The 22,811-nt window shown below is 44.9% G+C and overlaps 3 protein-coding genes across 3 annotated transcripts in view; all 3 read right to left on the reverse strand.

Moving 5' to 3' along the window:
* The window catches only part of kmt2d (lysine (K)-specific methyltransferase 2D), a 31,011-nt gene extending 30,485 nt beyond the window's left edge, over positions 1 to 526 (reverse strand). Inside the window, exon 1 of the mRNA XM_058084412.2 lies at positions 237 to 526. Coding sequence (XP_057940395.2) covers positions 237 to 262 — 26 coding nt within the window. The 5' untranslated portion in view covers positions 263 to 526. The remainder of the gene's footprint in view (positions 1 to 236) is intronic.
* A 1,996-nt stretch (positions 527 to 2,522) lies between these two features.
* On the reverse strand, positions 2,523 to 7,349 carry dhh (desert hedgehog signaling molecule). The gene is made up of 3 exons (XM_058084616.2): positions 7,041 to 7,349; positions 4,755 to 5,016; positions 2,523 to 3,725 (listed from the first exon to the last, which is right to left on the reverse strand). The coding sequence occupies exons 1-3, from the start codon at positions 7,347 to 7,349 to the stop codon at positions 2,989 to 2,991; spliced, it is 1,308 nt and encodes a 435-aa protein (XP_057940599.2). The 3' UTR covers positions 2,523 to 2,988.
* A 239-nt stretch (positions 7,350 to 7,588) lies between these two features.
* Positions 7,589 to 22,067, reverse strand: lmbr1l (limb development membrane protein 1-like). Its single transcript, XM_058084949.2, has 18 exons — positions 21,874 to 22,067; positions 19,482 to 19,566; positions 18,258 to 18,291; positions 17,857 to 17,996; positions 16,994 to 17,097; positions 16,808 to 16,931; positions 16,671 to 16,739; positions 16,536 to 16,600; positions 16,379 to 16,451; positions 16,215 to 16,304; positions 16,057 to 16,133; positions 15,896 to 15,973; positions 15,749 to 15,822; positions 15,544 to 15,634; positions 15,404 to 15,470; positions 15,097 to 15,258; positions 14,498 to 14,556; positions 7,589 to 7,778 (listed from the first exon to the last, which is right to left on the reverse strand). Exons 1-18 carry the CDS (start codon positions 21,934 to 21,936, stop codon positions 7,593 to 7,595), a joined length of 1,641 nt encoding a protein of 546 aa, XP_057940932.2. The 5' UTR covers positions 21,937 to 22,067; the 3' UTR covers positions 7,589 to 7,592.
* Between the last annotated feature and the right edge of the window lie 744 nt (positions 22,068 to 22,811).

A 22,811-nucleotide genomic window follows, 5' to 3' on the forward strand; every position in this document is an offset into this window, starting at 1 on the left:
CCAAGTTACATATCCTGTAGTGCGTTACCACATCACATTATTCAACCTGAAGTTTGCGCTCAGATAACATGGCTAGTTCTCCAGCAAATAGACAGCGTCATCTGCTAGAAGCTAACAGCTAAATGCTACGGATAGCAGAGCCTACATTACCCGGTCTAAGGTCAGGGTTAGTGTGTCTCTATTGATGCCTGACACGGAAAGTTGAGAAAAGTCACAATTGCAGCAACTGACCTTACGGAAATAATATTGTCTCTTCATACATCAGCAAAATCCAAAGAGCCACACTGCTTCCCGTAATGCTGATGGTCGCTTCATTTTATGTACCGGACTAACGCTGCGGCTAGCCGGCTGGAGGGAGAGTGGGGGAAGTGCACGTCGGCGGAAGGCAAGCTGTGCGTTTTGTGTAGCTAGCTTCTCCACTACATGGATGGCGCTGAGGTTAGCGGGCTAACCGCCACTTCAGCTTCGTGGCCGCACATACTAGTCAGGGAATGGCGACGCAGCCATAGTACCCATGTAGCCCAGTTAAAACGTTCTTTTTTACCGTCCTCTTCCAGCTAACCGACTTATGGATTTAGCTTGGATGCTAACAATCGGCTAGCTAACGCGCTGTTTTGGAATCCGATTTGTGCGATTGAGGGATTGCACTAGTCGCTCAAACATAATTTACTGCACAAACACCTTCATTTGTCACTGCTTTATTCAGTAACAACATTGTCACTCAATGTCATTATTGACCCTTATTGCTATCAGCGTCTTCCTATTTAGGTAAACTGGTGCGGTTGCACAATTCTTATTGCGCCCCGGGTCAAAACTTGGATGTCAAATCAACATTATATTAATGTCCTGTTGTATTTTGTTCGCCATCTGCACTGTAGATGTTTTTTTTCTGATTGGTAGTCAGAGCGCGCTTAACACTCGATATTAGGTCGTTACATTTTCCAAAACAGGGAAGCCATTTTCATGAGGTTGTTTTAATTGCAACAGAAAGCTGCATGCCTCCATCTGTGGCCGAGTGTGTGATTTATATTGTAAGATGTGTACTATTGGGGATTCATTTTGCCCTCTGCATGGATCATTTACACCGTTTCCTCCACTGTATTGTATCTGTACAGGTGCATGCACAGCGATGGGATGACTACACCTAATGGCTTTTAATATGATCATGTATTCTAATGACACTGCTATGGATGAGTGTTTACAGTAGGAACAGTAGTACAGCATTCAGACAGCTTTCATGGCTCCACAAAATTACCATATTACAGCCTATACATACCATTCTAGTAATGTCTTTAGTATAACACATAGGAATATACATACCATTCTAGTAATGTCATTAGTATAACACATAGGAATATACATACCATTCTAGTAATGTCTTTAGTATAACACATAGGAATATACATACCATTCTAGTAATGTCTTTAGTATAACACATAGGAATATACATACCATTCTAGTAATGTCATGAGTATAACACATAGGAATATACATACCATTCTATTAATGTCATTAGTATAACACATAGGAATATACATACCATTCTAGTAATGTCATGAGTATAACACATAGAATTCAAATGTAGATGCAATGTTTGGAATTGTTACACTGTGTGCAGTGGGTGCACAGAGCAGCACCAGCCGGCGGAGCGGAGCGGAGCGGAATGGAGGGGGGGGGGATTGATCTGCAGTTTGACCCTGCACTTTGAAACGCTTGCAGAAGTGCGCATGTGTGGAGGCCTGTGTGTGAAGCCTGAAGGATCGGTGAAAAAGACTAAATGTGTCAAGATTGGTGCAGGTTAAATGACGTTAAATAACCACAGTCATCATAAGAAAAATGATCGATTATGGTTCAAAAGTTAGCCTGATAAATCCAGTATAGGTGCATGGACACTGTGCAGGGTATTCAATGTGAAAATAGGTTATTACTGGTCCCCTGGACAGGATTAGTTAACTCCCCATTCATCTTTAGCAAGATTGGATTAGATTTTGGGGGGTCGAGACCGTTTGGAGGACAGGCCGATTGGCCAATGGCCATAAATAGGAGGGGCGGTATTAAGGGCAACCCTCCCTGCCATTGGTCCAGCGACAGCCGAGTAACCGCTCTTCCCATCTGCCTCCTGCATCTCAAGGATAATCCCTTAGAATACCTCCACAGATGTTTACAACAGAGCACATAAACACAATTTGTCTCCCATGTTGGATTTTTCATAGATTGAAGGGCTCAGGGGTTGAATAGAGAGACTAGATATGCCTTTATTTGGCTTACTCTTTGTTGTTTTGGGTTCCATATATAGTGTGAATACACATAACCTTCAAGTATTTCATTAAAACTCTAAAGGTGTATCATTTTCAGTACAATACTATGTAAGTACCTGTTACCAAACAATGGGGTTAAAAAACAAAACACTCGAGGGCAGGTTTTTTCCACCAGGGGATGCTGTTCTGAATGTTTTTGTGCTTTACATCCTGTAAAGCAAGTCCAAGTATTCATTCAACATTCAATCACTAATGTTGCTTCATTAATTGGGATTCAAAACCAGTTCCGTTTAAAATGAACTATGAGGGTAGCTGGCTTAAAAGACCAACATTTATCGTGATCATGTTCAGGGCTGTCAAATGAGATGGCTGACGTGTCACCATATCGAGTTAAAAGTTGCAGTACTTCAGACTTCAAAACACGATACAAAACCTTGTTCAATTCCAATTTTAATATTTTATGACAGGACAAAAATGTGAGGACAATTAGTGGTGCAATTCTAATTGGAAACATTTACCGTATATATTCCAACTCATATGGTACAAAAATATACATTCTAAGGATTTGTGAAAATCACTATTACACATGGGAGAAGATGTCCATGATAGCGTCTATAATATGTTCCATAAGAAAGAAACCAGTCAGATTGAGCCATGATGACAGCATCAGTGCAGACAAGCCAAGAGAAACGAAGGTAGTGTTAGTGATGTTGCGGTTAAATCTGTACTTCTAAGGGTGGAAAGTGTTGGGGTGTAAAATCATGGAGCCCATATTGTACAGTAAGCGAGCATACCAGTGCACTTTGGATGTCTGATGACCGAATGGCTCCTGTCCGATAGAACTATTCCTCGCGTCCAGAGCTGCACTGACCATCCGTGATGTTGTGTTAGCGCAACTAACTGGTGTTGTAGTTTCCCCCCATAGCAGGCGCTCCAACGAGGAGAGGAGACGCAGAGGTCCAAACGCCCAGTGTGAAAGGGCATGGTCTTCCACTACCGCGTAGCTGGAGACCAGCACTCCGTCGACAAACAAAGTTCCATCTTCTGTCAAGGGTGCATACACACCCGTGGTCTCTTGTACTGAAACCGAGATGATGCGAGAATGGTCTAACCGGCCGTCTGCTCCATGGATCAGAACACAGTCCCGGGTTCGGACTCTGCTGGCAAACCAAGCCCTGTACTTACTGCTGTCCAGTGTGCAGTCACGGTCTATGAAGACCAGGTGATGTGGAGTGACGGCCAATCGATGACCGTCGTCTGTCTTCAGAGACAGGACGGTGGACCGGGCTTCTTGATCCTGGTGTAGGAACAACAGGATCGGGCTAAAGACTATTTGGCCCGTCGCAGACACAGCCATGACTTTGTCCCCGGGAGTCAGTGACGATAAGGTCTTCTGCCCGCCTCCAGCAAGCGTCACCCGGGCCCAGCCTGGGAAACAGCCTCCTTTTTCCACGGCGACGGAATGATCTGCAGGAAGACAAAGTAACGGTCGGCGAAGGTTCATGCGACTTGACAGTCCATCCATCCATTTTCTATCCCGCTTATACTCACTAGGGTTGCGGGTATGCTGGAGCCTATCCCAGACAAACAAGCATTCAAACTCACATTCATGAGAAAAAACCCACCCAAGCACGGGGAGAACATACAAACTCTGCTGTGGACTGTGGACAAACTTGAACCCGATCTCCTGACCGTGTGGCCTACATGCTAACCACCCGACCACCGTGCAGCCCACTTGACATGCTAAAATAGCAAATAGGAAAAATACAACACAGCCAGAATATTGACAGAAAGAAAAGATAATTGGCACTAAAAAACACTCCACACCAAAATCTGAAAGTGAAAAAAAGATTAATGTTGAAATTGAAAAACAATGACATAAAAAATAAATAAATAAAGGAACTGTCACTGAAAAAAAATGTATATGAAGGACAAATCCGAAGACAAAAAAACATTGAAACCATCCCAATAAAATATATATTTTCAACACCATTAACGGTGGTGTTCTTGCTCAACAAAATCCACACATTAATTAATTAGTTAATTAATTAGTCTTCGACACTCCACACCGAAAGCTGAAAGTGGAAAAAAAATCAATGTTGAAATTGAAAAACAATGACATTTAAAAAAATAAATAAAAGGAACTGTCACTGAAAAAAAATGTATATGAAGGACAAATCCGAAGACAAAAAAACATTGAATAAAATACTTAAAAATATATATTTTCAACAAAATCCACACATTAATTAATTAGTTAATTAATTAGTGTTCTACATAGAGTGAGAATTGATGTCACCGCAATTGAACCAAATATGTGGAAGTCCCACTGAATACTTCCCAGTGGAGGCCTTGGTGTGTTTCTACTGTTGATATCATGTCAATCAGGAAACAGGAATGATTGGCATATTAAAGCATCGACACTAACAGCACATCCTAACATTCCATAGCATTCCGCATGTAACATACACAAGGCCGTAACGGCAGGCCTGGTCTTACCGGCTTTCACGGAGCAGTGGATGTGGTATTTGGACTCGTAGTGGACCCAGTCAAAGCCCGCCTCCACAGCCAGCTGGGCCAGGAGTCCGTACTTGTCGGTTTCCCTGTCGTCGGTGGTGATGTCCACAGCGCGACCTTCGTAGTGCAGAGATCCGGGAGGGTGGTGACCGTCCTCGTCCCAGGCCTCCGTGACCCGGAGGTGGACCCCGGGCCACTGGTTCATTACAGCGATGGCCAGCCTGTTCAAACACTCCTTACAGCGCTGAAGTCGAGGTCAAACACAGGGGAGTTATTTGGAGGTGCCCTTCAGCAAGGCAGCAGTGTCTGTGTAGTATGTATTTGTGCAGCTGCATGGAGTGCAATTCTAATATCCTCAGCCCGACTTAAAAGCTGTTCTCCGTCTTGTACGCTAGAGGGCGCTAACCGGTTTGGTAGTAAGTGTCAAATGTCAAAATGAGCATTTGTTGTTTGGCATAGCCAATAAAAGCGCTTATAAGGAAAACATTCAATACATCATCTACTTTTTGTAATGAAAAACCCTAATAAAAATGTAATATATTTCTTTGAGAGCATTACATTGAATGCATTTCTTAAGCATTGAGCCTAAATGAGCCTAAATTGAGTCTAAATGAAGGGAACACGAATATGAAAAGACTCCAGTCTAAGGTTACGGTTGACCGGCACGTCCGGCATATTTGATCCCCATTCAAGCGGAAATGTCAGACACTTTAGATCATTTATTAACGTGGTGAAGTTAAGGGCAGTCCACACGTCGCTGCTTTTAAATGCGACTGTGTCACTTTCAACCTTTGTGAAACAATGGCGGTATTGGGGGGCAAAAAGCTACTGTAGCCGCTTGGGTGCATTCCTTTGCTCTTTTTGACAGGGTGACGGAATAATCAAGGCCATTCTGTGGCGTTCCACGGCCGTGCCAAGCATGAGTTTCACCCCCCGAGTCGTTTGATGAGGATTGTGACTCCTTAGCACTCTGGTGGGCCGTAATGTTTCAGCCTCACAAAGAAGTGCACTGGGCGAAGGACGGCGCCGTGGGGTGTCGCGGCCTGAAACTGTGTGACGTGGAAAGAGAAATGTGGGAAAGAAGGGAGAGATTGCCACTCCGGAGAAGGCAGATGGGAAAATGTGCTGACATGGAATGTGACAGCAAAGGGTGAGAACAAGAGGGAAGGCTAGCATCTGGATACATGTTCCCGGCTAATGCCATTGAAGAAAGGCATTTCATTGTCGCTACTACAATAGCGGCTTTTCCGACGGTGCATGCCATTACTTCAGCAGGCGGGAATTTCATATAGGCGACCTCTCTCCGAGTGACACACAATGATGGTCTTTCACTGCTGGGCAAACCAGGGGCAAAGTGGGCATGAGCAAGGCACACATGTGCACCCGCAAACATTCATCACCTGGGATGGGAAGGATTGAGCATGGATTTCGGAGAAATCGCTTCCCATCGCTTCCCACACCTGTCATGGCGGTATTCCCAATAACGATGAGAACGGGGGACTCAAACTCCATTTTGCAAGTCACGACGCTGCTCCTAGATGTAACCATGCTAACTTGCTAAGTTAAATTACTGTTAATACTGTTCATTTGAATATGAAAATAAATGATTTCTCTACCCGCCAACTAAGTTTTTCTTATTTGCTGTTTTATTATTAATTTATTAATTTATTTGTTACTGATTGATTGATTTATTTTCTTTATTTTGATTTGTTTAATTATTTATTTTATAAATAGAATAATATTTTATAATATTATACTTTATATCATATAATATTTTATAATATTATATATATATTATAATATAATAATAATTATTATTTTATCAATAAAAATGAAGTTATTTGAAAACAGCGGAATGTTTTAATCCAGCTTTTCTTGCGGAAAACCGGAACCAAAGCACTGAAAAAGTGGATCGTAGAGTACAAGCAAATGCATTAAAGACATTTTTTTTTCTGTTTTTAAACCTGATGCGGCCCACCCTCCCCCGGACCTTCGCTCCAGTGGCCCCCAGGTAAGTTGCGTTTGAGACCCCTGGATTAGAAGGAGCCGTTCTCAGCCCCTTAAAGGGGAGTTCTGAATTACATCCTGATATTCTTATCTTCAGAAAAGGGAGTGGAAGTTAGGTTGAACGTTTGTGTCGGTTAGGAGCCCGGCAAGGACAAAGGACGAATGAGGTCATGTGACTTATTTGATGATGTGTAGACAGGACGGGTGTCGGAGCATCTTTCTTTGAGACAAGTGGAAATAACAGGAAATGGAAACACTTACCTTTGTCATAAATCGATCGGCGTTGGTGTTCTCTTCGTCTTTGAAGACGATGTCCGGGTTGAAGTTGCACACCAGGTCGTTGAAGCGCTCGGAGTTGCGTGTGATCTTGCCCTCTGCCCTCCCGCTGGCCCCGAGGTTGTTCTCTGAGAAGTTGGGCAAAAACTGCTTATAATGCATGGCTGTCAGTTTCCTGGGCCTGGACCGGACGCCGTACCCGGGCCCCGGCCCGCATCCCTCCGCCAGACCCAGGCAGGCCCACAGAGCCAGCAGACCCAGGTGGGAGCTCCGGGCCCGGCCTGGCTGCTTCATTGGGGAGGCTTGGGTGGCATTAGGACGGGGTCGCAGCTCGATCCGTTCCAAATCGGAGATCTTGACAATAAAAATGGATTTGATCTTTGGACATAATGCTTCTTAAAAAAAATCAGCTGGTATTCAAAGTTGCTTCCGTGCCGATATTCCACTCATGGGTGCCATCTTCTTCTAGGCAACGTTGGCGCTGATCTCCAAGTCATTGCTGAGTCTTGATGCTCACCACAAAGTCCGCCAGTCATACTAACCTCCTCCTGTCTCGTCTCGACTCCTGTTTTCCTCCTCCTCTTCTTCTTCTCCGGCGTCCTTTGTCCACTTGAAGCCCTCCTGGCTCCTTGACCAGCCATTGGGTCTTATTAGAGTCCGCAGCAGATTGCCCTCCCTTCCTCTCCGCGCTCCCACTGCACCAGCACACGCCTCCAATTCAACCTTTGGAAGGACATATGATTAGTCCACTCGTGTTAGCACAATGACGCCCCCCCCCGTGCCCACCGGCCTCTTTTACCCACGGCCCATCGGACCACTTTGCTTGCAGACAAACGCGCCTTTGGATTGGCGGTATTGAACGATTTAAATATCAATTTAAGGAATACTTCCCTCCGTAAGCAAGTCACTTCCAGACATACAATAACAGTCTGACTAGGTCAAATGTTAAAGCCCCCCCCAAAAAGCAAACAAAAGTGAGTTATTAATAGACTTGAAAGTGAAGGTAATGCAGAGAAAACAAGTGTCCGGCCTTGACACCCCTAAAAGTCTTCCTCACTTCCTGTCTTTGAGGAACCTAAGGCGCCCCCAAGACCTCTCAGTCAAAAACAAGCCATTCTTTTTGGCTGGCGGGTGATGAAGTCTGGTATCTGATAATGCCGGACAAAGGACAGCGGAGGAATCGTTTGCCGCTGCAGTGGTCTGACATCTGCAATCGCATACGGAAACTGGGATTAATGTCGGATGGAGCGGATGGAGAGGTTGGGGAGTTCACTCTGGGCTATCTCTGGAAATAACCACAGATGACTTGCAGTATGTGAAGGATTTCTTGAAAGTAGTTGTACATAATACATACAGTATGCGATCAATACAAAAGTTATATCAAAAGCAGGGACGTGTAGTGAGCTTCATGGCTGGTGACTCTTCCTAATTTACGTTACTACAGGTTGGCCATTCCGTGAATAAAAAGAATAGAATAGAAAGAACACAAGCTGAAGCTGGGCTGAAATGCTGTGGAAATGAGCTAAAACTTGAAAGTAAAGAATGAAAGTAAAAGTAACTTGGTAGTTTACCTACTCTACCAGCTGTGCTCTACAACTTTTACTAATTTGCCACAATTGGGGTAGCAGTAAGATATTAAGTCAATCTCCCATCATGCTTTGCCACACTGCTCTTTAAATAGTTAATACAGTATCATGTGTTTCTTGTTGGCCATTTTGTTCTTTAGTCATTCCATGTACACGTTCTAGAAGCAAACACTTCAGTACTCCATCCACTTGGCGTACCGTCTGTTAGCGCCCAGTATGAAGGTTATGTCATCGTTAAGGACAAAGTTTACCGTCTTCTCGTCTCACCTATGGGCTTCCATCTCCTCACTATGTTCCTCGGAGTGGAACCTGACAGCTGGAACCTCTGAGCTAGCTTTTGTATCCTTCCCCTAGACCATGATGTTGAACAACCTTTGCTCCCAGGTCATGTGACAGTTGTTTTGAGGCTAGCATGGTGCTACTCTTCAGGAATGCAACTTGTAATTGGCCACCTTAAATAGTACCACAGTACTCGCTTGTCTTGCTATTTCGTGTGGTCGCTATTAGCCTCATTAATCTCGTTAGCTAAGATGACATCCCTGCATGTCTTGGTTTGCACTATTAGCCTCATTAATCTCGTTAGCTAAGATGACATTTGGGATGGCATGCCTCCATGGTATTACCTTATTATTTATACTGACATGACGACCTCTTTTCTTTTCTTCTGGAATAATGTTGCTACAAAGTCACCAAAGGTCCCAGACAACATCCGTGTTGGGGAAGGTTCCAGAAGATCCCAGGATGTTATAGGGAGGGGTGGCAGGGTGAAACTGCATTTTCCTGTGCGTCTGGTCCAGGCAGCACAGATGAGAGATGAGAGATGAGAGATATGAGCCTCCATGACGAACCCAGACAAGAAAGCAACAAACACACATTCACATCTTCACCATGTCAAGATGTTTCATCAAGCAATTGGAGAATGTAACATGAAAGGAGGTGGAGTGGGGGGGGGGGGGTGAAAGGACGGAAGCAAGCATGCATCTGTGGGCTGGAGATGGAAATCAAGTTGTGGTTATTAGTTCTTTTATTTTGGCGCCCTCAATCTTTCAGCCCCCCCACTTGCCTTGGAACATTTGACTCCCCCGTTTCAGGATGGGAGTATATGACTGGGTGACTGCTTGGGCTTCCTGCTAAGCCACAAGAGTGAAAATGACATCTCTCCTCCCCTCATTGCATGCTTTAAGGAACAACTTTAGCAAGTTCCATACCTGGAAATTTAACTCGTGACTTACTGGCATAAAGTCTGCTAACGTGAGTGGAATTGGACAAATAAATGGGACGTCATGAGTCTGTTGGTGGCCGAGTGGTTAGCTTGATACGAAACAGTCAGAAGACCGGGAAGTGGCGGGTTCCAATCCCCGACGTTCCAAGCTGAGACGTGTTGGAACCACGCTGGGCTTTGACGTCTCAAGTGTTTGTCTTGTCCCTCCGAGCTGAAGAGAAGCCACGCAGGTCGTACTTCCTCAGACGGCGCTCCAACACCCATCCATTCTTTCTGCCCCCCCGCCACCCCTCGGTGTTATCAGTGCAGGAAAAGGCAGGGGGGGGGCGTGTTCTGATGTGGCTGCACATACACGGCTTGGAGGTCATGGAGCTTTGGTCCAGTATTTCATGGAAACATTGGTCACCTTACCAGTTCAGGGCTTGAGAACATTCAAGCCGAGAGAGAAGTTGAGATGTTGTACTGGGGGGGGGGGACAATAGACTAAAAGGGTGGGACTTCCTTACCCCAAACAAACAGGTCAAAGGTTAGATACGATGCGCTACTTGGTTTTTTAACCTGGTTCACGGACTGGTACTTTGCAATCTACGTACCGTCGCAACGCCGCTCAAAGAAGCCAACACGTGTGAAGCAAGCGTGCCACACGTGCGCACGCGTGATGGCAGGCGGCAAACAGAGTGCAAGGCATTATCAGTTGATTAGCGAGCAAGTCTCGCCTTTTTCCTGTGACCGCCTCAGTTATTTGCGCACATCCAAAAACCAGGCCTCTAATTCCTTTTGGCGTGCGCTTCAAACGGCCGACATTCAGGAAAGCTAATCTGTGTCTCCTCCGCCTCCCCCCTTCATTCTTCTATTTTGACAATAAAGATAGCGTATCTCATCCCATTACGAGCCGAGATGCCTGACAACCAGTCTAATGGCGTGTGTCGCCCAGTGGGACTGCTTCAGCAAACTAAAGCAAGACGACATGGAAGGCTTGGTGTGAATGACAGCAACGTACTTGCTCAAGAGCAAAAGCCATTCACGGTTAGTACAACAAAAAAACCCACGTAGTACACATTTAGTACCAATTCAACAACTTATTACAATCCAAGACCAAGCTCAAACACCGAGTCAACCCTGATCAAAGCACTTTAGCAACAGAGGCAAGGAAAAACATAGAACGGCACTCAGGGTTGGGCGGCTCTAGGTCTCAACTATTTTGGTATCGAAACAAGTTGGTCAACTACAACACGCCATTGGTTACGTACGTATAACCGTCTAAGACCATTGGTTATGTACGTATAACCTCCTAAGACCATTGGTTACGTACGAATAATCGTCTAAGACCATTGGTTACGTACGTATAACCGTCTAAGACCATTGGTTACGTACGTATAACCTCCTAAGACCATTGGTTATGTACGTATAACCTCCTAAGACCATTGGTTACGTACGTATAACCGTCTAAGACCATTGGTTACGTACGTATAACCGTCTAAGACCATTGGTTACGTACGTATAATCGTCTAAGACCATTGGTTACGTACGTATAACCTCCTAAGACCATTGGTTACGTACGTATAACCTCCTAAGACCATTGGTTACGTACGTATAACCTCCTAAGACCATTGGTTACGTACGTATAACCTCCTAAGACCATTGGTTACGTACGTATAACCTCCTAAGACCATTGGTTACGTACGTATAACCTCCTAAGACCATTGGTTACGTACGTATAACCGTCAAGGACCATTGGTTATGTACGTATAACCGTCTAAGACCATTGGTTGCGTACGTATAACCGCTACTTTATCACAGATACTGGCTGTGTTTTCGATACTCAATTAATTATTTGGAAACGTAAGATAGATCCAAACCCTATGATTGGTCTGTTGGCCGCCTTTGGGGATTACGACCCACGGATGACCGCCATGTCCTCGTTCCTGGATGGGAATGGGCTGTCTCCGCCGACATCATCCAGTAGCTTGGGAATATCATGTGCTGCCTTGCTTTAGAGAAGTTAACATTTTCAGTTAGAGACTAAAGGACCAGGCAACCCTTCTTGAGCGATTTCCATGGCCCCCATTCAGTGTAGACCAACAGGAGTCAACGCATCTGAGAAAAGTCTGAGGTTTTCATTCTGAAAGGAAACGGCGGCGTTACTAATGAAGAAGACTTCTATACTTGGACAAAAAACCCTCATGAACGCATTTATGACACTAATGAAAGCCAACAATGAGGCACAAGCCCGTCTCTCAACGCACTTCCTATCTGCGACTTGTGTCACTTCCTCACGGCTTCAGCAGCCGCCACATGTGCGTAAATGTTACAGCAACATTTGAGTTCATTTCCTGTCCGCAGAGGAAACGCAAAGCAAAACACAACCTAAAGCAAATAAGCTTGATTAAGACATCCAAAGAAAGAAAAAGGAAGAGAAATTAAGAATCAGCCTTTTTTGAACCGACTTCAGAAGAAGGAGATGAGGAAATGGACAACAGGAGAAGTGATGGAAGAAAGGAGGTTGGGACGTGAAGGAGCGAATGCCGGCTTCAGCGTAGGGAAAGTGTGGCTGTGGTGGAAGTGGCGTCATGGCTGGACGCTGCTGAAAGACGGGCCAAAATATGGCTCTCTTCTTGGGCTGATTAAAGAAGTACAGAACCAAATGGCCCAACGCCCACACTGGTCCCAACTTCTGATGAGACACGGGTGGTGTCACGGGTGGTGAAAGAACCAAAAAAAAAACAAACAGCCTTAAAAACAAGACATTTATTTATTTTGCCGTGAAAGCAACAGAAATGAAAAATGTTCAACGAGCACATTTTGCAATCTTTGAGAACAACTCTAAAGATTTAGCATCTCACTTGTATGATGGACATAATCTACCAATTCTAATACCAACATATGATTGCAAAAGTACATTAGGAAAATCCGTGTAAAAAAGTGAAAAAGCTCAGAGTGCCCTTCTATACAATACACAGTCCAATACAAAGTTTACGCCCCCTGCTGGTCCAAGCAACATCTAACAACCTGCTGATGCAGCAGGAAAGGAACCACAGTGGAGGTCATCTCAAGGGTTAAAAGTACGACAACACAGACACCAGTACCACTTTAAACCCGCCCATATGCTTTGATTTCAACATATTGCACTTTGCCACAAAACAATGCAAAGTGGAATCTGGGTTAGCGTCCACCCCAGTTAGCGTGTTTTCCCGTTAACGTTGAAAATGTACTCGACGGTTTTGCATTCTCTGGTTAGCAAACAATATGGCGCCTGTCTTGTTGTGTTCTTAATATCATTTCACAAATCCCACTTCCTTGTTAGCATGCTAATCGATGGCTAACCAACACGGAAACCAGAACAGGAAGTGACACAGCCCGTCTATGACGTATGCTAGCTGGGGAATGCAGACAAACCGAGGCCAAATTTCTTTCCATCAACATCAACTCCAAGACGCAAATTGGGGCCAACGCTAACGGAGGTTTCACTCGAATAACAATTCACAGTTTGTTGGTCTAAGACACAATTCCGTCCCTGCAATCCATGCATTACAAAAAAAATGTAAAGCTTTCTTTTAGAGTATTTTTAAGTCAAGTAGTAACCGCGTGACTCCATAAAAACACCTTTGGCTAAAGATCAATGATTGGCAAACGTTAAAGGGATGTCAATAAATGCCAACTATCCCTTTAAGTCGCTCTACGTCTTCATCCCGTGTGCTCGCCGTGGATCCACGAGCTGAATCCCATCCCAGGTTGGGCCTGGAGGACAGTACTTCAGTACAGGCTTCAGTACTTGGATCAGAAAGCATCTGAGAGGGGCACCCACTCCACAAGGGGACGTTGACTCATGCCCTCCTAAAGGGGACCCATTATGCTCATTTGTCAGCCCTTCTATTGAGTTGTGGACTCCTATAGAGCAGCTACACACAATAACCCGCATATAAAGCTTTCTCGTTCTTACAGAATCTGCAAGTATTCAGCTTTATTTCTTTGGATTTCGTGGTGCCCGGGAAAATGGTCCCCTTTAAATTTATTCCACGCCTCCAGGCACGCCCACTCCACTGTGGTTGGTCACACTAGCGAGTACTTTAAAGGACTTTAGACGGTTTGTGCCGTGTGGCCTGAACCAACGTGGCTTTGCTACTAGCGAGTAAACAGAGTAGCCGAGCGTTATCTGCTTAGAGACACGCCCATATAAGGAAGTCTGCCCCGCTGTGACATCACAAAGGTGCAGGTTTAACACGCCTTTTGAAACCGAGCGTTTTTAGCCATCCCAAACTTCTTTCAGGGCTCACTTTGGTGAGCTACCGACTTTGGTATGGTTTAACACCTGAATACTACATTGGTACTACAGTTGTAGGTCCAAATGGTTTAACACCAGAATACTACATTGGTACTACAGTTGTAGGTCCAAATGGTTTAACACCAGAATACTACATTGGTACTACAGTTGTAGGTCCAAATGGTTTAACACCAGAATACTACATTTGTACTACAGTTGTAGGTGATAAAAGTGGAAAAGCCTAATAGGTCCCCTTTAAGTCCCCAGTGATGATGGTGCTGAATCGCACATTTGGCCCAAGTATCAATAAAGTATTTTTAAAAACAAACGAGTGACAGGGTAAAATTCACTGGATTTTAGCCAGTCCACTTGCCAGGAGGAGTCTGAACGGGACAGTGGATCGAGAGACGGTTAAAGGAAGTCTGTGGAGACCTGCAAAGAAGAAATAAATATCATTAAAAAGGGGCACAATTTTAAGGCTGCGTGCAAACTAAGGAAAATAGCAATTTAGCTTAAACCAGAGTCAATTCATCATGGAACAAAAGTCCGTTGGCAGGCAATGGAAAAGTGAGCGGCCTTACTAAAGAGATGCTATCTGAACTGGAAGGGGGGGGGCTGTGTGTGTGTGTGTGTGTGTGCGTGTCCTTTGAGGGCTTGTTTTTATTGGGTGGAAAGTCGAAGGGCGTGTGTGCTGCAAGGGGTCTAGGGCGGTGGGCCTGAAGGTCCCCCAAGGGGATCTCACCCTCGTCCTGTCCCTTTACACTTTCCTGTCAGGATTGTATTCTTTCTATCTAAGGAAAAGCGGCTAGCCCGCAGGGAAATGAGGCCAAAGCTGGGAAAACCGATGACACAACCGTCGACCGTGCAGTCGATATCAACTCGCATCGCTGACACGCACGTATGGAAGTACGTATATATACGGTCATTTTCACACCTGTCATCCAAACATCAACAATAGTACCAAATACTGACCAAAAGCACGGATGAGTTCCCTCTGGACCGCCCATGTGAGCGTCTTGATCAGGGATGCCGAGGTGAGGCCAGCAAACATCATGTTGTACAGGAAGACAACGTAGAAGTTCTCCAGCCAGTTATACCGGCCAAAGTCCCCCAACAGGTCAAAGCGTGTGATCCCTAAAACCAGAAGAAGAACACATGCTGATCAATCAAACACACCAGCTGGGCTTGACTCCAAGCGCCCCCTTGTGGCGGGGATTAAAGCTACAAGTGCAAGATGCCGAGGGTGTACCAGCGTATGCGTGTTTGTTGACAGCCTTACCGAGCGTACGTGAAAACACTGGAAGGGCGGAGCTCAGGATGAGGAGTGACACGCAGTTGGCGATCATCTGAGAGGAATAGAAGCATATTTGTGAGCCCCCAGACGGGCGGGCGGCTCGGCGTGTCGGAGCCGTGCGGTACCTGTGTGAGGTTGGTGTCCTGCGCGCGAGGCACCAGACCCGTGAAGAGCGGAGAGCTGTAGAAGCCGACCACCGATGACACCATGAGATAGCTGGTACGTGTTGGTGAAGGACAGCGCTGGTGTGAAGTACTTTTAGAGGAATGATTGATGGAGAAATATCCATTCATTGTTTGCAGTGACCGTATTTTCCATTTGGAAGGATACAGGATGAGGACGACTTGAACTGCTGCCCCCAGGGAACCAAACATGGAGAAGGAGGCCATCCCGAGGTGAGGGTCCTAAATACATGAAACGTCATCAGCACCCGCACACGGAGCGCTCGCCGGAGGAAATGTTAGCGTAGATCCTTACTTCCATTCGTCTGGGCATCGCGGCGTCGTTGAGGAGCAACTCCAACACATTGAAACAGACCATCAGCACACAGATCGCCTGAGGAGACAAACGTAGTCCAATGGCAGCCTGAATAAAATGGCCACTTCAAAGCAGCCTGTGCAAATATAGGGAATGCTGACTGTGAGGATGAGGAGCATCAGCATGGCCAACGGATAGCCCAGGTTTCTCTGCCATGGTGACGCTTTCCGTCGTGTCTCTGTGAAATCATCACGAGGGGAACCGTTGAAGAGAACAAACGACTAAGCGTTGTAAGGACCCTTGGAGGAGGGAAACATACCCAAGGCCGTACGCCGTGTCCGGACTGCTTGGTGATCTTTCTTCATGGCTTCCATGTTCAGTTTGACCCAGGACAAATGGGAAGCGCCACCTTCAAGAGGACCAATGGCGAGTCAGCGCTGAATCAGAGGGGGGATGGCGGTTTGAGCGGGGGCGTCTACTCACATTTCAGTTTCCTGGACAGCGAGTCGTCCTCAAATGTGGCGCAGCTGAGAGCATCGTCCACATCTTCAAACAGCTGGGGGAGATGGGACAACTCGGTGATGAAGGTCTGCTGTAACCCCCCCAATTCATATCAACAATGGACGTCAAGGTGACTCACCCGGGGTTTGACCAAGAGGCTGCCCGTCACGCTGAACATTCGCGACAGCCCAAAAGGAGTACACACTGAGAAGAGAGACACGCTTGACAGCATACAGAAGATGGGAAGCTCTCAGTGATGCTGATGGGAACCTACGCAGTAGCAGCAGCACTCCAAAAAGAGAGATGCCGGAGTACAAGTAGGGAAGGTAGTACTCCCAAAGGTCTGAAATGGGAAACATGAACGTTCAAGACATTGTCACTGAAGAAACAGGGTTACGAGCGGAGCCTCACCGTAGAGGCTCTTCCTGGCCACGTTGTTGTGGAGAAGCGCTGATGCCACCCACACGATGCCCAGCACGAGGAGAGCGAGCAGCAGCAGCAGGACAACTGCTTCGTATACTCGTGCCATGACCCCCTACGAAGACACAGACGCCATCAAGTTCAGGAAGCGATGTTTGTCCACACCATCATTAGTACCTTTTTGGACCCCACGAACCCCTCAGACTCCGTGAAGAAGTAGGCGAAGGGCATCAGGAAAACCAGGGACAAATTGGAGAAAAGGAACACTAGGTTCCACAATCCTAAAACAACAAAAACAAGGAGACATGTTTCCAAGCATTAGTCTTCACTAAAAAACATAGCAATGATTGCAATTCAGCAGTCCGCCACTGTGAGGCAGTGTCGCCATGCTGGTAGCTAGTCATGTTTAAAGACAGGATTACTCAGGCCCTTCTTGTGGCGTTTTCTCAACGACCTAAAACCTGTCATGGGGTCTTTGCAGGAAAACAAAAAAGGTGAGATGATCAAACGCCCCTGAACGCACCTCATGTCTGTGCTATTGGCTTAGGCCATCACTAGGTGCAATCCAAAGATCTCCCACCGACAATGAAGACCACCAGGAACAGTAACAGTACTGATTAACGCCCAATTTGATCTACTGGCTCAGACAGAGGGGTGGTCCACAGAGGAATGGTCCCCCTGTTACTAAACGTACCTACAGAGTGTTGAATCACAACTGGACTTGCTTCATTTTTCACTTCTTGTTTCACTTCTCAACCAGTTCAAAAGCCATTTCCAAGCATTTCCTGGTGCCTACTGTCATTTCGATCTCACCTTTATTAAGTCACACACAAGTATTTATTGATAAGTACTAAGTACTAAGTGTAGTACATTCAACGACCACAGAACAACAGGGGTTGAAAGACACAAAGAAACTTTTTCAATAATATAAACAGAACATATTTCCAGACCGTTTGGGTTGCAAACGTCTTCAATGTGATCTGAGTGTCGTGTTTACGTGTGACCATCACATATGTTTTGAATAAAAGGCAGGAATGTACCACGGATAAGCGATCCATTCAGCCATTGCATGTAGTAGCTCTGAGGGAACGTGAGCAGCACCTCGTTGGACAGGATCGAGATGGGGAGAAGCAGCACCGCGCACACCGCCACCGACAGCGTGAACGTGCACAACCACAGCCTGCGGGAGGAGAAAGGAAGAGCCGTTTAGTAAAGCATTGCGATGCTCGGGTCACATGTTATTAACGTTAACCTCGCCAGGCGACAATGCCAGCGTGGCAGTTCAAAGGGTAAAAGGGCGGCGTCCCTATCACAATGAACCCCCGCCGAGTAGGCAATAAAAACACATTATGCGTCTATCTGTCCAATCACCATATCACATCAACGTGAGTGAGCGGAACAGATTGCCCCGTGTCAGTTAATCATTAAGGTTTTTACTTACGCAATTTTGTTGACGGTAGCATCCTCGATATCATCTGAAAGAGAGCACAGTGATTAGTTACGTTCTTCAATTAAGTTAATCATTTTGAGTTTCATGATCATCACTATGAATGTAACTATATTGTGTTGGAAAAGTCGTACGTCAACCTATACATGTACCAGAGTACCCAAAAAAAACTACACTTAAATGTACTAATCACAGTATGCATGACATAAGCTAACCAAGAAACAATAGATCATGAATTGACCTGCGTGAACAGCTCTATTTGAAAGTGAGTGACAGCTACGTACGCAGCACTATAATTTGCTTCTGTGCCAAACTGGCTTTTATTTCATGAGGTAAAAAAAATCCTGGCAGTTCACATTCATAAACAACTTCCGAACATAACATTGCGCAATCACTGAGCTGCAGCGCTAAACTGCACCGCATTTGATTCTGCACGGCCACACGTCCGCGACACGATGCAGTCCACCCAGCCGCCCCACAGAGATTTGGTTAGCTGGATACCCAACATCTGCTTTAAATGAAAGCCAGTTATTGGATTCGTTATATAACCGCCAGCCCTGGGAGCACAAAGAAATGTCAACAGGATCTTTCGGTGGGTTTTGACAACAATAATTCAATAAAAAAGCAAACATAGCTCATGTGCATTCAAGCTAATGGCAAACTATTGAAACAATGTTTGTAACGCACCAATTCTATATGAACCACAAAAATACTGAACTCATAGCAACTGTTCTGATTTTTTTTGACCTTTTTACCGATTCAGTGTTGACTGAACCTACAAAAGGAACTCCTTTAAATGTTTGTACCCTTGCCGAAACAATGTTTTCATCACTGTAAAAGAAGCCTGAAGCGACAACTCCGTGTTTATCTTGCAACAGCATACTTCACCGGCCTTTCCTCATCCTGATCCACAGGGACGTGCACAGTCACGCAGTATTAACATAGCTTCAATTGATATTCATGCAAGAATGTGACCAATAACACGTTTCCAATGCCAGCTTTTTTTGTGCCTTCCGGTGCAAGTAAGACATAAAAGGCTATTTTAACTTTTCTGTCAACCCAATCAATGCTACTGTTATACTTCTCAATTGTATGGATCCCGCCCCCCACATAGACATAAAACTGTATGGTTCTATAAGCTGCTTCCTATGCCAAGGGGTCCAGTTGATCAGGAATGGCTGCAAACATCGTATAATCCAGAAGGAAGGCCTCACGTACCTGTGACAAACTCGGCAGTCTTTTTGAAGCGGGCAAGTATGAGGTAGCAAACAATGTAGAGGCATGTAAACAGAAGTACGCAGATCTGCAAAATACAAAGAAAACCATGAAGTTGAACATTTGGTGAGGCACATCAATCACAAAGTGAGAGTGAAGTACGTAGTACATGACATATTCTGTGCTTTTAGTGTTTGTTTTGGAAACCACACTCGCACAATTCAACAAAAGGATGAGATAGAAGCAGCGATGATGTAGTCATGCCCCTTGTCTATGTCTATTAATAATACTTCATTCGCTGTACACAATGTGTTTACCATGTTGACACAATTTGCTTTACGTTGACATTTTTGATGGCGCTAAACACCGCCGTTTAGTTCAAGTGGTTTCATGTGAAAGTCAGGAAATATGTATACAGTACTCTTGCGTGTCCCGACTCAGCTGCAAGATGTTACTGCGACCATCTTGAGCTTTGTTTTATCCGGTTACAGGGTGTGGACCGTGGGTTAGTCATTCTTTTTGGCAACTGCGTCTACTCAGCCAATGTCGCGTGTGGGTTTCAATATTTGAGTGTAACAATATGCAAATCATGGGGGCAGGGCAGGCCAAAGAACAAAGAACCAATTCCATGTTGGTGCTGATCCAGACATTACAGATGCACATCCAGTGCTGCACAGACAAGACAAACACACAGGTTCAACTTTAGATCAATGTTATCTTGTAATCGGTATCATTTGTTATAAGTGGTTGTCGGTTTTAAACCTGTAAACACTGTGTATTCCATTTACCTCAGGGCCTGTCCAAGTACAAACCAGTAGAAGTCTTGAAAACCTATGAAGGGCCCTCTGATTTCTGCAATTGCAGAGGGAAATCCTTATACCCCCATAACCAGAATGAGGATAAGCGGCAAATGCAGAAAGAATACGACATTGTAACTACATTTGTAGGTCAGAAAAGGTCACTTCCTCTAAAGCGAATAATAATATTTTGAAAAATATGGATATATCGCAATTGGCCACTCCAAATTGTCCATAGGTATGAATGTGAGTGGTTGTTTGTTTATATGTGCCCTGGGATTGGCTGGCCACCAGTCCAGGGTGGACCCCGTCTCTTGCCCGAAGACGGCTGGGATAGGCTCCAGCACCCCCGCAACCCTTGTGAGGATAAGCAGTAGAAAATGAATGAATGGATATATGGGCCAGCCCTACATATAGCAATGAAACAGGACTTCCTCATTTTAGTGACGTCATGAAAGTGGAACACTGGCACACTTATTAAATTGGCGGGTCAATCTCCTTTTAAGGAACGCCACTTTTGGACACATTTTCACCAACTAAGATGCACTCATTTGTTGACCCACTAGCACAGTTTCTCCTCAACCAAACTTACAGTACCGGTACAATTTGGCCTCGGGGCTTTGTCAAGCCCCAAAATGCCACTCCAGTCAGTATGTTTACATGTATATACACATTAACCGAATCATTTTTGTATTCATCTGAATCTTGTTTTTTCGACCAATGGAGTCATTGGTAAGGCTTGGAAGGACCAAATAGCTATGGACCAAACACCAACAGTTAGTGGTTTGGGCCGCAGCATAACAAAAAAGAGGCAAAAAGGTCTCTCTGTGTTCTGAAGTTAAAGTAAACGTGTGAATATCAGTGTTTTGTCTAAAATCACAAATAGGTCCGGGATATTCAAAATATATTATTAAAAATATTCACATTTGAAAGTCTGAAGTCAGACAATATTTACATTATTAAATAAAATAACAATTATTAATTTGCTACCAGAGACGTATTAAAAATGTTTTTCAACCTGACCGCTCACTCCCAAAGACGTATTTATTTATACATATTTTACGTGAGAGATACAAAGAGGTGATGATGCAACTCCACAATAGAAGAGAGCATGTTGGGTGCAGTCTGAAAAATGTCCACAAGGTGGCAGAAGTGCACGTTATACAGTGTATGTATATATATTATATATAATGGCACTAAGAGTGAACCTTTGGGGTTAAAGGTCAATCTGTGTGCTGCTGTAACTATACTAGCGATTTCCTACTGCTAGTGAGATGTTACACAAAGGTGTATATTTTCTATCGATACATATTATCAGCACATAAACCGAACGTATGCAACGAGAGAGCCGTCTTAGCGTGAAAAATAAAAGCTTTATCAGCCCACGTCCCTTAAAAGCAGCATCCCTGCACTGATTTCGAACGTTGATTCAGTTTATGTGGCGATTTCAGATATACCAGCACTGGAACTATTCCAAAGAAATGTGAATTAGAATAGAAAAGTCAGAAAGTTAAGCAACGGAACTTGATATGCGATATTGCTTGTTTGTTACCGGTAGGCACACATAATAGCCCCCTCGTCAGTTACGCAGCACTTACTATAGTCTCCCGGACACGGTTGTGGAAAAGTTGCTCCCTCACCGACACGTCGTCCGTTTCCATCCTCCGACACCATAACAGTAATGTCCGCTTTTGAAGTGGTCAAAATATTAAAAGGCAGAGCATCACGCCACGAATGCCGTGGATGTGCGGCAGAAGCAGAGCCTGAGTTAGCATGATGCTACTCTCAGTTAAGAAGCCGCGGAGGAGGGGTTGAGGGGCGGGACTAAGGGGAGCACAGCGGCACGGAGAGCGCCACAGGTAGCTGTCAATCATCTTCATTGACTTCGTTCTAAACATGCCACAGAAGTTCATATGACACTGAGAGGTCTTGGGACTACAACAGGTTGTGCAAGCATACCAGGAGGTATTCCACTGTTGCTGCTTATGAAAATGTTCATAAGTAACTCAACGTTTTGTTGTAAATAAAAAAAAAATAGCACAGAAAATAAAATTAGGAGCAATGTGACATTTCTTAAAGGGACCTATTATGCTTTTTCCACTTTTCTGACCTATAAATGTAGTTAGAATGTTGAATTATCGTGTTAAACCATGCCAAAGTTTCACATAATGAGGTTTGTACATTTGGAAGTGAGACCTGAAAGAAGTTTGTGATGGCTCAAAACACTCGGTTTCAGAAGGCGTGGTAAAACTGCCCCTTTGTGATGTCACAGAGGGATAGACTCCCTAATATGGGCATGGCTGTAAGCCAGATAAACTCCCTGCCAAGCTCTGCTCCCCTGTTTACTTGCTAGCAATGGTCCGTACGGGAAAGCTGCATTTGTTTACAATTCCTAAAATTCCTAAATCTGTCAACGGCATTTCACACTGGATTGTTTAGTGAACATGGGCCACTGTGCAGCAGGACTAGCCGACAAACTTGCTGAAGCCCTAACTGTGTATAAGCCCTAATTTTGTATAAGTCCACCCATCCATTT

Source organism: Doryrhamphus excisus, linkage group LG17 (assembly GCF_037039965.1).
Source record: "Doryrhamphus excisus strain RoL-2023G ecotype Guam linkage group LG17, RoL_Dexc_Guam_v1.1, whole genome shotgun sequence".
Classification (NCBI taxonomy): Eukaryota; Metazoa; Chordata; class Actinopteri; order Syngnathiformes; family Syngnathidae; genus Doryrhamphus; species Doryrhamphus excisus.

Bases quoted from the DNA above. Each gene is read 5' to 3' on its own strand.
- lmbr1l (XM_058084949.2), bottom strand. From the start codon at position 21,936: ATGGAAACGGACGACGTGTCGGTGAGGGAGCAACTTTTCCACAACCGT. The intron at 17,997-18,257 runs GTAAGTAAAAAC...CTCCTCCCGCAG, and splicing joins GCTACCGTCAACAAAATTGC to GCTGTGGTTGTGCACGTTCA. The intron at 15,471-15,543 runs GTACCGCACGGC...TATTCCTCTCAG, and splicing joins AGGACACCAACCTCACACAG to ATGATCGCCAACTGCGTGTC.
- dhh (XM_058084616.2), bottom strand. From the start codon at position 7,349: ATGAAGCAGCCAGGCCGGGCCCGGAGCTCCCACCTGGGTCTGCTGGCT. The intron at 5,017-7,040 runs GTAAGTGTTTCC...CCTCGACTTCAG, and splicing joins CCGATCGATTTATGACAAAG to CGCTGTAAGGAGTGTTTGAA. The intron at 3,726-4,754 runs GTAAGACCAGGC...GTCTTCCTGCAG, and splicing joins CCACTGCTCCGTGAAAGCCG to ATCATTCCGTCGCCGTGGAA.